Raw genomic sequence first — 16721 nt, 5'->3', positions numbered from 1 at the left:
CAGAAAAACAAAAAGAAAACGTTAGAGTGGGCAAAGAAACACAGACATTGGACAACAGATAATTGGAAAAGAGTGTTATGGATCTTGACTCCATTGAGCTTTTGTGGGATCAGCTAGACTGTAAGGTGCGTGAGAAGTGGCCGACTTCTTTCCATAAGAGCAGAATCTGTACATTATTCCAAACTTTTGGCCGCCAATGTATATTGTAAGCAAAATGAAATACAAGACTGTGTTGGATTAGAGAGCCTTTGCTACTAGATTAGGTTTTCATTAAGTGCTTAAATTCCATTTGGTTGTGTATTTAATGTTTCAGATGATGCGTTCATCAATCCACAACTGGCCAAGATCTTCGAGCGTGTTCGTCAGAGTGCAGACTTCATGCCAATCAAACAGATGATGGTACAAAATTTTACATTTTTATATACTTATATCTTAAACACAATAAAATAATATTTTCACACTTCTTGCATAATTTGGCAAACTTACAGCTGTTCATGTCAAGAATGCTCTTCACTGATACTTGTCAAGTTGGTTTACAAGTACACATAATATTGAAAAACAAAAATGTTAGCTGCAAATTTTTTTGTTTTGCTGGTAATGATAGTGGACAGTCATAATTTTTTTTAAATCAATAGAAATAATTTTTACACAATAAATATTGAGTTTGTTTATTTTACTCTGTTTAGATGATCATGTAATTCAGCATGTAATAATTTGTATTTTATGATTTACTTAAATTTTTAATATTGAAAGTCTGGGTCTGGTGCAAGGCTGAAACAGTAAAATGACACACACAAAATGTCACAAATAGAATAAAAAAATAAATAACAATAGCCTGGTAAAAAGTTTCCAAGTCAGTTTTAATGTGACCTTAATATAATAAAAAGAAAAAAAGGTCTAGTAATGGGTCTTTTTTTTTATTTGTTTAATTTTGTATTTATTTATTTATTACATTTGTATGCCATTTATTGTTTGCTCTGTGCAGAAAGCCCTGAACAATGACCTGGGCCCAAACTGGAGGGATAAAGTTGTTATGTTTGAGGAAAGACCCTTTGCTGCTGCCTCCATTGGACAGGTCCATCTGGCCAAGATGAAAGACGGTCGAGAAGTTGCCATGAAAATCCAGGTTGGTTGCAGACTGTAAACAGCAGGGATAATCACTTGCAGTACAATTATATACTAATTTCCTTATCGAACCGGTTTACTTTAGAAGTGTATTTTAAACTGGTCAATAAAACGCCCTTAATAGGTTAATAACATCAGCAGCCTGAAGTCCAAAGAGCAATTACCGCTATCTGCTTGAAGTAAAATAAGCTGATTTGAAATGTTACAAAACAAAGAAGCCCATGACAAATATGCAGCGTAGGATCAGGGCTGTTTAGCTAGAGGCCTGTTGTGGTATGTTTGGTTTCCTGTGACAGGCATCGTGGCAGCCCATGTGTTGTTTTAGCGTGCTCATCTCAAGCCCCCTTTGCCCAGGGAAGCTTGTATTGGCCTCTTGTTTTGGCTTACAAAATGAATGTTTTTTTGAAGCCAGTGCAATGTGCTTCTGTTACCTACAGTATCCTGGAGTGGCCCAGAGCATCAACAGTGATGTGAATAACCTGATGACGGTCCTGAGCATGAGCAACGCCCTTCCTGAAGGTGATGACCTCATCACTCATGTTTAATAATCCGATATTAATATACATCAATAAGATCACAGACTCGGTTTACTCCTGGTATTAAGATGCATATCGGGTGATCCGAACACATGTAGTCAGACGAAGCACAATGCTGTTTACACCTGGTCACTAAATGCATCTCCTGTGACTACTTGTGTTCAGATTTGGAGGGGAGGGTCTCTAATATCATTACGACATGCATCAATCACTATGTCATTGTGTTACAGCATGATAATAAAGTGCAGCAAAGTAAGAAAAGACAAAGAAAGCAGAAAAAAAAATTTGCTGTTTCTCCCACATGCAGTTAAATATGTATCTAAGCACAAATGCAACATTTCAAGCAGAATTATCCAATATTTTAGCAGATTTCCTTAACCATTAACCTTAGCATCAGATGCTTGTGCTTCTCATCTGTCTCGTTGCATGTTAGCATCAGACACACTGAAGAAGATCTGTGAAGTTCTTGTGTTCAGTTGTGGATTTTCTGATCGGACAGTTATTTCCATTTTAAAGCCGCTCGTAACCGACAAAGTTTATATCTTGTTTTTTGTGCAGCAGTTGATTGACAGGTGAGGGGTGGTGCTTCGCTGCTGTCCGAGACGCATCAGGACAAATTAGCAATTACACCTCAAATGCGATGTGGTCACATGCATTTTTGACCATATTCATATGTGTTTTTTGTAATTTGATCACAAAAAGGTTTAGACCTCTATTTAGCGCTGACAGCATGTGATCGGTTCACCCGATCTCAATACCAGGTGTAAAAGGGTCTATAGTGATGATGTACTTTATATGGAGGTTCTACTGTTGTGGTGGCATTTTTCCATATTGAATAAAGATGTTTATTTAATTTACAGTTTAATACATTTAACACGTTAATTTAAAGACTTTATATTTTACAAAAAATTAAATAAATGAAATGTAAGTCTTACTCTTCTACACCCCATTTTGGAAGAGTGAAATGCTAATTAAGAATTAACACATTCAATAAGTGATGTTGAACAAATTCTATATATAATGTAAATAAAACAAATTATTCAAAATATTGTTGACATAATGATGTAAAGAATTCAAAGTTACTATTAGGAAGTATTTAATAATATAGTAAAATTGTTACACAAATAGATTGATATATAATAATATAGTAAATAAATTGTTACCCAAATAGATTGGATTATAAAAGATAAAGTATACTACAAATAGTGCACTGCATTATGTTACTAACATTTGAACTTCTGTTTTCATGAGTTTAGCTACTGTACCCACAGCAAAACAGATTTTTTTGAATTGACATCACTTGCAGCATTTGTTTTCTGCTTACTCGTCTTAGTCAGCCTCTGAGGAAAAAAGACATTACAGTGCTGTCCTCTCAAACATCTGTGTGATTTGTCTTGTCATTCCCTGATGAAACTGATGAAATCATATTGATGTTGATTTTGGGACACAATCATTGACCTCATTCTTTCCAAGAACGTGATGTCAGTGCACTCTGATCTAAATTTAGCATGTGAGATCTGAGCACTCAGGGCCTGATGAGCCAGAGTCTGATTCTCAATGGGGCTGATAGATTTCAGACTGTATAATGGCCAGTCAGAGCCCCTAAAGCTTTTCACATGAGCTGTGTCATTGTTAAAACTGAAGCTGCTGCTGAATGATCAATGCTGGTGAAATATTCAGCTGTCAGGGAAGATTATCTCTGAACCAAGCGCAATCCTCCAAACACTTGCTTTTTTTAGGCATTTGAGCTTTTAAATACAACCACAGCGATGTTGATTACCAGCTGAACGACATAAAGATGTTTTGTTGGAGCAGTGTTAAAAGGTTATATTAAGGGTCAATATTTACTTCCTGGAATTTATTTTGTTATTTTATATTTTGTTAGTTTATATGTTACCTTTTATATGGTCAGTTTTGTTTTCCAACCATATAAAAAAAAACACACACACACACAAAATGTGTCACCTTTTGTCAGATACCTCAGCTATACAGTAAATGTATAAAATACAATAAAATGCAGATTTGTTTGGATAATATTTTAAATTCATTGTTTTTAGAAATTACTTAAACTTTTAGAACTCACGTCATATTAGCTACACATTGCTTTACATTGCTGTTATGGCATGAGGTGGTCCACAAATGTGTGACAATTTGCAAATGCAGATTTAACAATCAATCTGTAAAAGTAAAAACATTTTTAGAAATTGTGAGCACACCTGTGTATTTAGCATCTTTGGCATTTGTAAATCATTCTGTGAATGTGAATTAGGTTACACATTTGTGAATTGTATTTTCTGAAAATATTAATTTTACCACGTTTAAATTACAAAGTGCTACAATGTTGTTTGTAGCTTGTAACCTACTGACTCATCTCTTACTGTGTCTTGTGTGGCTGTCCAGGTCTGTTCCCAGAGCATTTGATAGATGTGATGCGACGCGAGCTGGCGCTGGAGTGTGATTACATAAGGGAGGCCAAGTGTGCTCGGAAATTCAAGTGAGTGAACAACAACTATCTCAAGACCTTTTCTCTTTCCAATTCAGAGCATCCCATCATCATGTTCATGAATCTAACTGTTAGATTCTAACACTTTAATTCCCCTATTAAATCATGGGCTACCGTTGGCTCTCAGAGGACATGTAAGGCTGCATTGTGCCTGATATCAAAGCTGCCCTTTGAAAGGATGGTTTACGCAAGGCAAAAATAAACATAACAAACTGCTCAGAATGATTGTGCACTTCTGTATCCCCACATAACGTCTACTCTAGACCGTTGTGACATCAAATTTCAGGGCTAAAAATAACCACTCATCGTTTTTAGACTAGCTCTAAAGGACCAGTTTGCGTGCTGACAGATTTTAAATATAGCAGAACTGGAAATAATAAACACTGACAACAACCTTGTCAGGTATCACCACCCCGCACACTGTGCCCTGTCCTCTACTGGGGACCCTGCCTTGCACAGGGAGTGTGAAGAATGATGCGTATGTTCCAAGAGAAAGATATAGTTACATGCACGCCTTCAAGGCATGATATGTGTCTTTACCTATGGAGAAAATTCAGACCTTCGTTGGTCCGCTCAAAGTACCAGCTGACCGGTGTTGAAGGGTAACTTAAAGTAGCGACACTACTAATAGTATTAAAGAAATAGTTCACTTACTCGCTCTCATTCTGTTCCAAACCAAATTACTTTCTGTCTTCCATGAAATGCAAAACAAAAATAAAAAAATATATATATACATATACATACAGTGCCTTACAAAAGTATTCAGACCCCCTTGCCAATTCTTTCATATTACCGAATTACAAATGGTACACTGAAATTTCATTCTGATTAACATTTTTTTTTAAAACACTGAAACTCAAAATCAGTTATTGTAAGGTGACATTGTTTTTTGTTGGGAATCTTTTTTTATGAAAAATAAAAAACTGAAATATCTTGCATGCATAAGTATTCAACCCCCAAACATTAACATTTGATCGAGCCACCTTTTGCTGCAATAACTGCTTTAAAGTCTTTTAGGGTACATATGTACCAGCTTTGCACACAGTGATGAAGTACATATACATATATTATTTATAATTTTTAGAATATTCTGTATTCTGAAATGATCAAAGGGAATGGGGACTGAGGCTATTAAAGTGATAGCTCACCCAAAAATGGTCTTTCATAATTTACTCATCCTTATGTTATACCAACTAATATGGCATGCTTTCTTCTATGGAACACAAAGTAAGATATTTTCATAGATGTTTGATAGGTTTGTATCCATACAATGCAAGCCAATGGGGTCCAACACTTCCAAGCACCAAAAAGGAAATAAAGGTAATTCCTATGACTCATGAGGTTTAATCCACATCTTCTGAAGTAATACGATAATTTTTGTGTGAGATTAGACAAAATGTGATTCTTTTTCACTCTAAATCTTGACATCTGCGGCCTCCTTGGTGCGATCATGATTTAAAGCTTGATTACACTTCCTCAGTCTGTTTCTCACCCAAAACCGATCATATCGCTTCAGAAGATATGGATTAAACCAGTTGAGTCATATGGATTATCATGCTCCAAAAAGGACATAAAGGTAGTTTTGGACCCCATTGCATTGTTCCGATATAAACAAATCATATCTCCTCTTCGTTTGTGTTCTGCAGAAGAAAGAAATTCATAAGAGTTAGTAAATGATGAGAGAATTAAAATGTTTGGTGAACTATTCCTTTAAGTTCCAAAATGACAAAAACAGCACCATTTACAGTTTCATAAGTCTTCTTGGCAATATTTCAGCACATGCGCAGTAATTGGTGGCAGAAAGCCAGCAAACTGTTGTTAGATTTGACAGATTAGAGTAAACGTCTGTGAAGTGGTGACGTTGCCAAAGGATTGGCCAATATTACATACAATAGCTTTGTGTGAGGAACAGACTGAAATGTAAGTTGTACGTGTTTGGAATGACATGAGGGTCAGTAAATGATAACAGAATTGACCTTTTTGTGGTGAACTATTCTTTTAATAATACAGCAACACAATAAAATACAGCTAATACTAGATTATCAGTATTTTGCAAAGGATTGCAGCTCTTTTGAAAATGGGAAAAATGTTGTTACATTGTACTGTACATGCAGCCTTAAAACTGTGCGAGCTGATGCAATCACAGGCGTTCTTCTAGAATATCATCTTTTTCAAATGGCATCAGGAAGTCTTAATTGATTTAATTAAATTGACTTGTTTGAAACTAGATTTATTTGTGGTGCCTCTCAATAGTGTTCTCAAAAGTCCCTACACAGCATTTTACGTAGTCTTTTATAGTGTGTAGTTTAGTTTTATTAGTTGTAATTAGTGTTGATCTATGTATTTGTGTGTTGGTGCTGTCACCCTAATTGGAATCCGGCTCTGATGTTTGTATGTTTTATTTTTTTAATTCTGTATTCTGATTCTTGCCACCTTTCATTGCATCGATGTAAGCTAGTTGGCTTCTTTTTGTTAGCAACTCGTAGCTTGGTAGGGCCAGGGTAGCTTGACTGTAATTTAACAGCTGCCAATTATGAGCATCTTGTAGCTTTAAACATTGCTTCCCCAACACTGCAGCTGACCCACATATAATGGACTGTATTTAACGTAATGTAGTATTGGAAAGAATAAGTCAACCTTCCATTCTGTTAAGGCTGTGTGAGACAGGCAAATGACTATGTCTCTGCCCTGAGGTCTGGTATCCTGAAGTCCTCACACTTGGGGATTAGCATCATGGCTTTTCCCTCATCCTACAAACCGGACATCTGTGTGTTCATCAGCACGTTCTGTGGAGCATGTGTGCAAGGTGGCATCCTGGTGTTCAGTGATTCAGAAGCTTTGTGGTTTTTGGCAGGGAACTTTTGAAAGATCAGCCCTTCTTCTACGTGCCAGATGTAATCGGCGAACTCAGCAGCCAGCACGTCCTCACCACCGAGCTGGTACCTGGATTTCCCTTGGATCAGGCTGAGGGGCTATCACAAGAACTCAAAAATGAGGTATTCATTGAGATCCTGGCCGATTAAAACTGTTTCACATTGAATTAAGTAAACTAGACTGCAGTGACCAATAAATGTATAAAATGGGTCAAAAATAATTTAACACAGTCAATTCATACAGTATTTGTTATAAGATCTTGTTGTTTGAACCTACAGCATAGGTTTGAAATGTAGGTCAAGCTAATTCATATACAAACACTGAAACCTGTTTGAAATTGGATTATGAAAAAATACAATGTAGTACATTTGAGTTTTCCTGCAGTTCTCCAAGTATGTTCATATACCAAATATATTTAGTGGGGTTCAAAAGTCCCACGTTGAAAGTCCACGTTGAAAGCTTTTGAAATTCCATTTAAACCTGAAAGGGTTTGGAAAAATTATTATAAAACAAAGAAAGGTTTAATTAATTTAAAACGATTAAGAAATATTTGTAGCACTATACAATAAGTTTACATTTGTTAACTTTAGTTAATGCATTAGGTATCATGAACAATATATTATTTACCGCATATATTAATCTTGGTTAATGTTAGTTAATAAAACTACAATTTTTCATTGTTAGTTCATGTTAGATAAATGTGCATTAACTAATACAACTTTTGATTTAAAATGTATTAGTATATGTTGTAACTAACATTAACCATTATTAGTAAATGCTGTAAAAGTATTGTTTATTGTTAATTCATGTTAACTAATGGTGTTAACTAAAGTTAACAAATGGAACCTTACTGTAAAGTGTAACTGCATTATTTAAGATTCTTCCTAATTCTAGGTAACAAATCAAATGCAAGCAAATTTGTGACATTGATCTTGTTAACTTCTTTGAGAAAAAGGTCAGATTTACTTCCATACTTGACTGCATACTGTCAGTAGAGCAAAAAAGGGACTTTATATATTTCAGTGTTTCACTCAAATTGTAATCAGAAAACAAAAAGGCAAAAGGAAGAATTTTCACTGGTGGACTTTGTACCCAACTGTAAAATATATTGGCAAGTGATCATTTGGTGTGGCATAAGGCCACACTGTATTTTATGATATTTTTCTTAACACATTTTAAACCATGCCACTCATTCTTCAAAGCCTGTGATCTTCCTAGAGCACTTTCGCCACCTGGTGGTGAAAATATTTAGTTTTATTATTAGGTTAAATTATGCTGAAGTTTAAACAAGGCTATATCTTTACCAACAACAACAACAAAAAGGCTAAAGAATGCAGTTTGAAATAAAACTACCCATCCAGGCTCTGAATAGAGGAAATGGTGCATGTTGATGTAAATTAAGTCAATAAAACTGTTAAACAAACCATTCATGTATGATTTAAAGGCTCTATGGTCTACTACAGTATTTTGTTTGTAAATATTGGATTAGAACTGCCATATGGTTTAAATTGTAAGAGACTGATGAGGTTAAACTTAAGTACTACATATAACTGGTTCAGACATTACAACTCTGGATTTATAGTCCACTGCAGCTGTAGTAACCAGACATTTTATTGATGTACAGATCTGCGAGAACATCTTGATGCTGTGTCTGAGAGAGCTGTTTGAGTTCAGATTCATGCAGACTGACCCCAACTGGTCCAATTTCTTTTATGATCCACAAACTCACAGGGTAAGGAGGAGTGTCAAAGTCACTGATATTTCCTAATGGATTCCTAAAAAAATGCTAGGCAGACATGTTTTCTTAAAAACCTTTTAGATGCCTTAAATGCTGTTTAAAAAGCACTTCCATTTGCGTCATTTCATCGTTTTGATGACATAAGTATTATTCTGTAATAACTTTAGTATATATAATGTTCTAAGTTGTATTAAGAATGAGGAAGTGTGTCCAAACTTTTGACTTGTGGTATATACAGTATATTTGAATACCTATGAGCAGTAAATCTAAAATATATAGTTACAGTTCACCCAAAAATGAAAATTCTCTTATCATTTACTCACCCTCATGCCATCCCAGATATGTATTACTTTTTTCTTCTGCTGAACAAAAACAAGGATTTTTAGAAAAACATATCAGCTGTAGGTCCTTACAATGCAAGTAAATGGTGGTCAGAACTTTGAAGCTCCAAAAAGTCAGCATAAAATAATCCATATACACTCCAGTGGTTAAATCAATTTCTTCAGAAGTGATATGATAGGTGTGGGTGAAAAAAGATCAATATAATTTAGATATATTTTTTTACTTTTTTTTTTAAATACATTTTCTTCCCAGCTCAGTAGGTGGTGAAATGCTTCATGAATGTGAATCACCAAAAACAAAAGAAGTTCAGATTTATAGTAAAAAATAACTTAAATATTGATCTGTTTCTCACCCACACCTATGATAAAGTTGAAGTCAGAAGTTTAGAAGCTACACCTTAGCCAAATAAATGTAATCTCAGTTTATAACAATTCCTGACATTTAATTGTAGCAAACATTCCCTGTCTTAGGTCAGCTAGGATCACTACTTTATTTTTAAGAATGTGAAATGTCAGAATAATAGTAGAGAGAATTATTTATTTCAGCTTTTATGTCTTTCATCACATTCCTAGTGTGTCAGAAGTTTACATGCACTTTGTTATTATCTGCTAGCATTGCCTTTAAATTGTTTAACTTGGGTCAAATATTTTGGGTAGCCTTCCACAAGCCTCTCACAATAAGTTGCTGGAATTTGGCCCATTCCTCCAGACAGAACTGGTGTAACTGAATCAGGTTTGTAGGCCTCCATGCTCACACATGCTTTTTCTTTTGAGGTCAGGGCTTTGCGATGGCCACTTCAATACCTTGACTTTGTTGTCCTTAAACCATTTGCCATAACATTGGAGGTATGCTTTGTGTCATTGTCCGTTTGGAAGACCCATTTGCATCCGAGCTTTAACTTCTTGGCTGATGTCTTGAGATGTTGCTTCACTATATCCACATAATTTTCCTTCCTCATGATGCCATCTATTTTGTGAAGTGCACCAGTCCCTCCTGCAGCAAAGCACCCCCACAACATGATGCTGCCACCCCCATGCGTCATGGTTGGGATGGTGAGCTTCAGCCTGCAAGCCTCACCTTTTTTTCCTCCAAACATAATGATGGTCATTATGGCCAAACAATTACATTTTTGTTTCATCAGACCAGACGACATTTCTCCAAAATGTAAGATCTTTGTCCCCATGTGAAATCACAAACTATAGTCTGGTGATTTATTATGATTTATGGTGATTTTGGAGCAGTGGCTTCTTCCTTATTGATAAGCCTTTAGGTTATGTCGATATAGGATATAGATACTTGTCTACCTGTTTCTTCCAGCATCTTCACAAGGTCCTTTGCTGTTGTTCTGGGATTGATTTGCACTTTTCGCACCAAACCACTTTTATCTCTTGGAGACAGAATGCATCTCCTTCCTGAGCAGATTTGCCTAAAGGCTTCACATCATTTTCTGGAATTTTCCAAGCTGCTTAAAGGCACAGTTAACAGGTGTATGTAAATGTCTGTCCCACTGGAATTGTGATAGTCAATTAAAAGTGAAACAATTAGTATGTAAACAATTGTTGGAAAAATTACTTGTGTCATGCACAGAAGTAGATGTCCTAAACGACTTGCCAAAACTATAATTTGCTAATATGAAATCGGTGGAGTGGTTAAAAAATTAGTTTGAATGACTTCAACCTAAATGTATGTAAACTTCTGATCACTGGAGGCATTTAGATTACTTTTATGTTGCATTTATGTTCTTTTTGGACCTTCAAAGTTCTGGCCACCATTTAACTGCATTGTAAGGACCTACAGAGCTGAGATGTTTTTCTTAAAATTCCTTGTTTTTGTTCAGCAAAACACCTGGGATTGCAGGAATGTGAGTTAATGAAGAGTGAATTTTCATGAACTATCCCATAAAAGTTATTTTGGCTTCAACTTTCAAATCAGTTTTTGAGTAATGAAGCTCTTCCTCAATCCACAGGTTGCTCTGCTGGACTTTGGTGCAACAAGAGGGTTTGATGAAAGTTTCACAGATGTCTATATCGAGGTAAATGCATCCAAATGAAAGTAAGCAGTCATTAAAATGTAATTTTTCATCTATATTTAATTGGTTGCATCTTTGTCCTTATACTAGGTCATCAAGGCAGCAGTAGATGGTGATAGAGAAGGAGTGCTAAAGAAATCCATAGACATGAAGTTCTTGACAGGTTATGAGACTAAGGTAGGAACATACAACCCTGGTATCAGTGTTGTTGGTAGCAAATAAGTAGAGATAGATAATTAGTTTGGCCGATATATTTTTACTATCTGTTTACCAAATACGACATTGAAAAGGGAAACGGTGGATAAAATAATGTACTTTTTTAATAGCCCAAAACAAAGATGAAATGAATTGGAAATCTTAGATTTCAAAAGATTAAGTGAAGAGCCTTGCACAAGTGATGCCAATAAAAAAGGTTCAAATGAACTCTTTGTGTGAAATAATAGAGAAATACAACAATTATTTATATATACATATATACTCTATATTGTTATTGTACGCTTGAACATAGAAATATTGATTTCCATCATAAAAATGCAATATCGATCAATCTCGACACATAAGACATAAGGAATGCTATTATTACCTCCTCTCCTCATCCAGGCCATGGTGAATGCCCATGTGGATGCAGTAATGATCCTGGGTGAGGCCTTTGCTTCCGAGGTGCCCTTTGACTTCGGAGCGCAAAGCACCACAGAGCGCATCCACAACCTCATCCCTGTCATGCTAAAACAGCGACTCATCCCTCCACCTGAGGAAACCTATTCGCTGCACCGAAAAATGGGCGGATCCTTCCTCATCTGCTCCCGCCTAAATGCTAAGCTATGCTGCAAGAACATGTTCAACGTGGCTTATAGCAATTACTGGAGTAATCGCCTGAAAGGATCAAGCCAGTGATGGACAGTATTCCCAGCAAATCATAGCTCAGAATGTCATGGCTTCGCAAGGAAAGAAACTTGGATAAGCACAATGCTTTGGCTAATTACTCGAATTTAAACAGATGGCACTTATGTCCTGACTGACTGTACCCTACCATTCATACTGTACACTTTTGTTTGGTTTTTGTTTTTCCTTTGAGTGTGTTTATGGGAAATAATATCCATGATTATTCATGGTCGTGTTGTGCTATTCACACCGAAATATCTATGTGCCTATGGAATCCTTTAACCAAGATAAGTTGGTTAATCATCAGGCATGGGGATTGTAAATGCAACAATTGGCTTTTGAAAGCTGACCATTTCATTACCATGTCAACAATTTTTCTGGGTTGCTGGATTACTTTTGTCCTAAGAGGACTGTCTCCGTAAATCAGCATATTAACTTTGCTTATATTGTTTGATTGTTTTTTTTCTTTTCTTTTCTGGTTTGTCACTTGTGAACTTAGCGCACAAAATACAGGCACTTGAGAGACCGAAGTACGATGAAGGGAAGTTTCTGAAACACAAAGGTGATTCATAGCTGTATCTTCCCTCTTTCTGAGATCAGAGATTAGTGCAGGTTTGTTCAAGGAACACACAGATGCACCTGCTACAGTCACATAAACTAGTACCTATGTAGATAAGTTTGTTTTTTTGTGTTCAGACATATACACTGCTGGGCTTTCTTGTTTTAGCCCCTATAACACAGTAGGTTGTAATGCATTTTAAAAAGCCAGGATATAATTAATTGTAGGATATGATATCACTTCTCTGATGTGTGAAATTTATATGAATTTAAATGTGCCTAAAGAAATCAGGGTGAGAACTGCAAGAAAGCATTGTTCAGTCTCATAATGGCTCATATCATAGCTTTGGTGGAGATGGCTTTTTTCTAATGTTTATGCTATTGGCATTCTTACTAAACATTGTGATAAAATTGTGATACATGTGGAAAAATATTAAATTTTTGAATCAAGACACCAGTCCAAATGATTTATTAGCAGGCATGCTGTTTTACAGTCATATGGCCACATAACAGCATAGGAAACAGTCCTTTGCAGATACCATATATATATATATATTTGTGATTCACAATTTTACCAATTGCAGGTTAAAGCATTTCATGACATGCTAGTACTCATGTACCGGTTTAAAACAGACTGAATTTGATTGATTGCATGGTCATTTGTGGGACACTTTAAAAGACCCTTAGCTGTGTCGTGGAAAAACACTTGCACATGTTTCACAATGTTCGCTGAAGATAATGCTGCATTTGAGCTGGGTCCCACAAATTCAGGATTAAAGGTATGATGCATCACCACCAGAATTGCTTCTTTATTAGCTGTTAAGACATAGAAAATCATATTTGAAAGATTTCTCATTTAGATCCTACTAATAAGTAACACTATTCACAGGGTTCCCACATCTTTTGACCGATGAATTTTCATTCATTTCTGCAAGACATTTACATTACTTTTACAGTTGTTCATGATTACTGGAAAGGTATTTTATTTTTATATATATAAGCAATTTCCAGCTAATAAAATGAAAATTCTCTCATCGTTTACTTGCCATCGTGCCATCCCAGATGTGTGACTTTCTTCTGCCGTACACAAAGATTTTTAGAAGAATATTTCAGCTCTGTTGGCCATACAAAGCCAGGAAATGGGTACCAACATTTTTGAAGCTCCAAAAGGACATAATGGCAGCACAAAATGAATCCATATGACTTCAGTGTGTGTGTTAGAAGCGGATCAATTCTTCTTGCATTGAAAGGACCAATAGAGCTTAAATATTCTTCTCAAAATCTTAAATGCGTAAATGATGAGAGAATTTTCATTTTTGGGTGAACGATCCCTTAAAGAGCCAAGTGTAACTTGAAAAAACCTTCTATTCACTATGGTAACATCCATGACTTTTCCTTGACTTCAGAATTGTATTACTGTCTTTGACTTTAGCTGGCCCGAAAATCTAAATTTAAAAATTCCCTGACATTTCCATGTTGTCTATGACCGTGGGAATTCTGTATACTGCATTTTACACTGTCAAAGTTAAAGTCTTCATTTATGCACCATCATATCATTCCAAACCTGTATGATTATTTTCTTCCATGGAACTTTTGAGGAATGTTGCTGCTGCTCTTTTTTTCAATACAAGTCATTTTTGAGTATAAAACAAAATTAGGGTGACTAAATTATGACAGAATTTTTATTTTTGTGTATTCCATAAGAACAAAGGTCTCTAGTATAGACTGAACCTACATTGTTTACAGGTTAGCATTATATAAATTACAGCTGCATGCAATGTTTAGTAGTTTTTGGCTTGACCTTACCTGGGATTTTCATCAGTGCTTCTTTAATGTCAGTTCCAACTCGCGATGCCACTGGACAAAAGACCAGTATCAACTCGCAGTCACTTATTGAGCTTTCTGTAACCCCCTTCAGCTGCTTAAGAATTTGCTTGTCAGCTCCAAAGGTTTGTCTGCACACAATTGGATGCACTCTCACTGATGGTTCTACAAAAGAAAAATTAAAACAAATATTTGTGTGAGTATATTAGGTAAAGGAAATATTCTTGATGCTTTAATTGAAATTGCCTTGTGCGAAAGCTCATATGAACATAAATAAACCACAATTAGACCTCTTATATTGTCTGACAGATTTTACTGTTACTCACCAAATGGAAATGGTCTGCCACTTGAGGCTGCTTCTACACACGGTCTTCTTTTTCAACAGATGTCTCCATTAAACTGTTTAATACATCAATGTAAGGTTTCAGAGAGGCTTGTGCTACTTTGAGCTGCTCCTCTATATCTCTGAAAGCCCCAAAGCTCTCCCTCAAAACAACCTGTACAGCAGCATCATCTGTGACAAAGATATAGGAAAATGAAACATCTTGTTTAAAAGGGAACTCTGGATTCTCAGCTATAACTGGAAATAGTGTTTTTAAATGGTCCTAAGTTACTCACTTATGTTATTTCTTTGAATTAAATTATTCAGCGCACTGGCAAATGTATCTGGACACGGTCGAGATGAATCCTTTTAGGAATGATATAAAAATCAATAACGATAGAGCAACATACAATTACAGTTCATTTTAGAGAAGAAATACAATGTCATTTAAATTAGCTGACATGAGACAATCGATTTGACATGGCTAGCAGAATACACTGAATAAAAATCAGCATAATGCACCTATTCAAAGCAATTACTATAACATATCACTGCATGTTAAACTGATGTAAACACATTTTTTATGAAACATATTTTTCAAAATGGTGCTCTAAAAATATATGGAACTTTTAATTTATTCTCTAGCATGCACATAAAAGGTATGCAATATACAAAATAAGTTAAAATACATGGCATATTCTTTCATAAACTGTACATAACGTACAATGGCTCCAAAAAGTATTTGGAAAAACTTAAAGAATGAATTAATGTTGTTGCATTAAATATCAAATGAAGTACTGTACTTTTCAAGCAAAATCTTTCACATAAAAGAACTTAAAGGAATATTCTAGGTTCAACACATGTTTAGCTCAATCAACAGCATTTGTGGCATAGTATTGATTACCACAAAAAGGTATTTAGACTTGCCCCTCCTTTTCTTTAAATAAAAAATCTGGGTTCCAGTGAGGCACTTACAATGGAAGTGAATGGGGCGCATTCACGAGTTGATGTTATTTATTGTGGTAATCAAAAGTATGCCACAAATGCTGTTGACTGAGCCTAACTTGTATTGAATATTCCTTTAAAACCAATTACAAAAATGTTACAGAAAACATAAAGTTAGTTCTAAGAGAAAGTCTCACATTTGTTTGCATATGGCACTGTGATGTTTTTTTATTTTGTTATCTAAAGCGATGAAAGTTATACAATTTGTAAGTGTGACTCAAGTGTCTAAATAATGTTGGTATCACTGTAGTTCAGTTCTCATAACAGAGATAAGACGTTACCTTCATGTCTGTGATAAGCCCCATAATCGTCCTTCTCAGCTGAAAGTTCTTAATACCTGGAAAAAGCTCATTCAGGTCCTCCCTTGTCAAAGTCAGGAGTTGAGCATCATCAATGCCTGCATCTGAGAAACAAAGTAGCACATAACATTGCAAGAGTTTCCATTTAGGTGACACAAGCAGAAATGTTGACCACTGTTAGTTGTTTTACACATTGCAATGTCTTTACACAAAGTATGTCAATGAAAGTCTAATTTTAGGTGACAGTTTTACCATCTAGTACAGAAGACCGAGAGAGTCTCTTTATTTGTTCTCGGAGATCGCTGACCCCCTGAAAATATAGGAAAAAGATGGTACATTAAAATCTAACCCTCACCCACCCAAGAACCTGCGAGCAGATGCCAATTTATCAAACCATCCCAACAAGCCTTTGAGCAACAACAGTGTATTCTGGATTATTAGTAACAAATAGTCCATGGAAGATGTTAAATGTTTGTTTTTTGTACCTTTTCTTTGGTAGGCCTCCATGAGTTTGGATTCATCCATGGCAAAATCCAAGAAGATCCGGCAATGTTCATTTCAACAGTAATGAAACCGAAAGCTGCTTTCGTTAAAACTAAAGCTCCATGGCCTCCATGGGCGTGTTGTCTCGAACGATAGGATGTTTTGGCGTGAAGTCCCGCCCCTTTCCGCGTGTTCGGGATG

The 16721-nt window shown here is 35.7% G+C and overlaps 2 protein-coding genes across 2 annotated transcripts in view; one reads left to right on the top strand and one right to left on the bottom strand.

The window, feature by feature from the left end:
* Nucleotides 1-13039, top strand: part of coq8aa (coenzyme Q8A, genome duplicate a) — a 37941-nt gene extending 24902 nt beyond the window's left edge. Inside the window, exons 7-15 of the mRNA XM_052096384.1 lie at nucleotides 314-399; nucleotides 986-1126; nucleotides 1563-1644; nucleotides 4062-4155; nucleotides 7019-7160; nucleotides 8663-8770; nucleotides 11085-11150; nucleotides 11238-11324; nucleotides 11748-13039. Of these exons, the coding sequence (XP_051952344.1) occupies nucleotides 314-399; nucleotides 986-1126; nucleotides 1563-1644; nucleotides 4062-4155; nucleotides 7019-7160; nucleotides 8663-8770; nucleotides 11085-11150; nucleotides 11238-11324; nucleotides 11748-12041 (1100 nt within the window). The 3' untranslated portion in view covers nucleotides 12042-13039. The remainder of the gene's footprint in view (nucleotides 1-313; nucleotides 400-985; nucleotides 1127-1562; nucleotides 1645-4061; nucleotides 4156-7018; nucleotides 7161-8662; nucleotides 8771-11084; nucleotides 11151-11237; nucleotides 11325-11747) is intronic.
* An 85-nt stretch (nucleotides 13040-13124) lies between these two features.
* Nucleotides 13125-16657, bottom strand: si:ch211-245h14.1 (uncharacterized protein LOC563420 homolog). The gene is made up of 7 exons (XM_052096565.1): nucleotides 16523-16657; nucleotides 16290-16347; nucleotides 16020-16141; nucleotides 15030-15099; nucleotides 14779-14925; nucleotides 14394-14576; nucleotides 13125-13403 (listed from the first exon to the last, which is right to left on the bottom strand). Exons 1-7 carry the CDS (start codon nucleotides 16592-16594, stop codon nucleotides 13183-13185), a joined length of 873 nt encoding a protein of 290 aa, XP_051952525.1. The 5' UTR covers nucleotides 16595-16657; the 3' UTR covers nucleotides 13125-13182.
* Nucleotides 16658-16721: the final 64 nt, after the last annotated feature.

This window comes from Xyrauchen texanus, chromosome 28 (assembly GCF_025860055.1).
Source record: "Xyrauchen texanus isolate HMW12.3.18 chromosome 28, RBS_HiC_50CHRs, whole genome shotgun sequence".
Classification (NCBI taxonomy): domain Eukaryota; kingdom Metazoa; phylum Chordata; class Actinopteri; order Cypriniformes; family Catostomidae; genus Xyrauchen; species Xyrauchen texanus.
The sequence above is the reverse complement of the archived record's forward strand: the minus strand, read 5'-3'. Positions and strand labels throughout refer to the sequence as shown.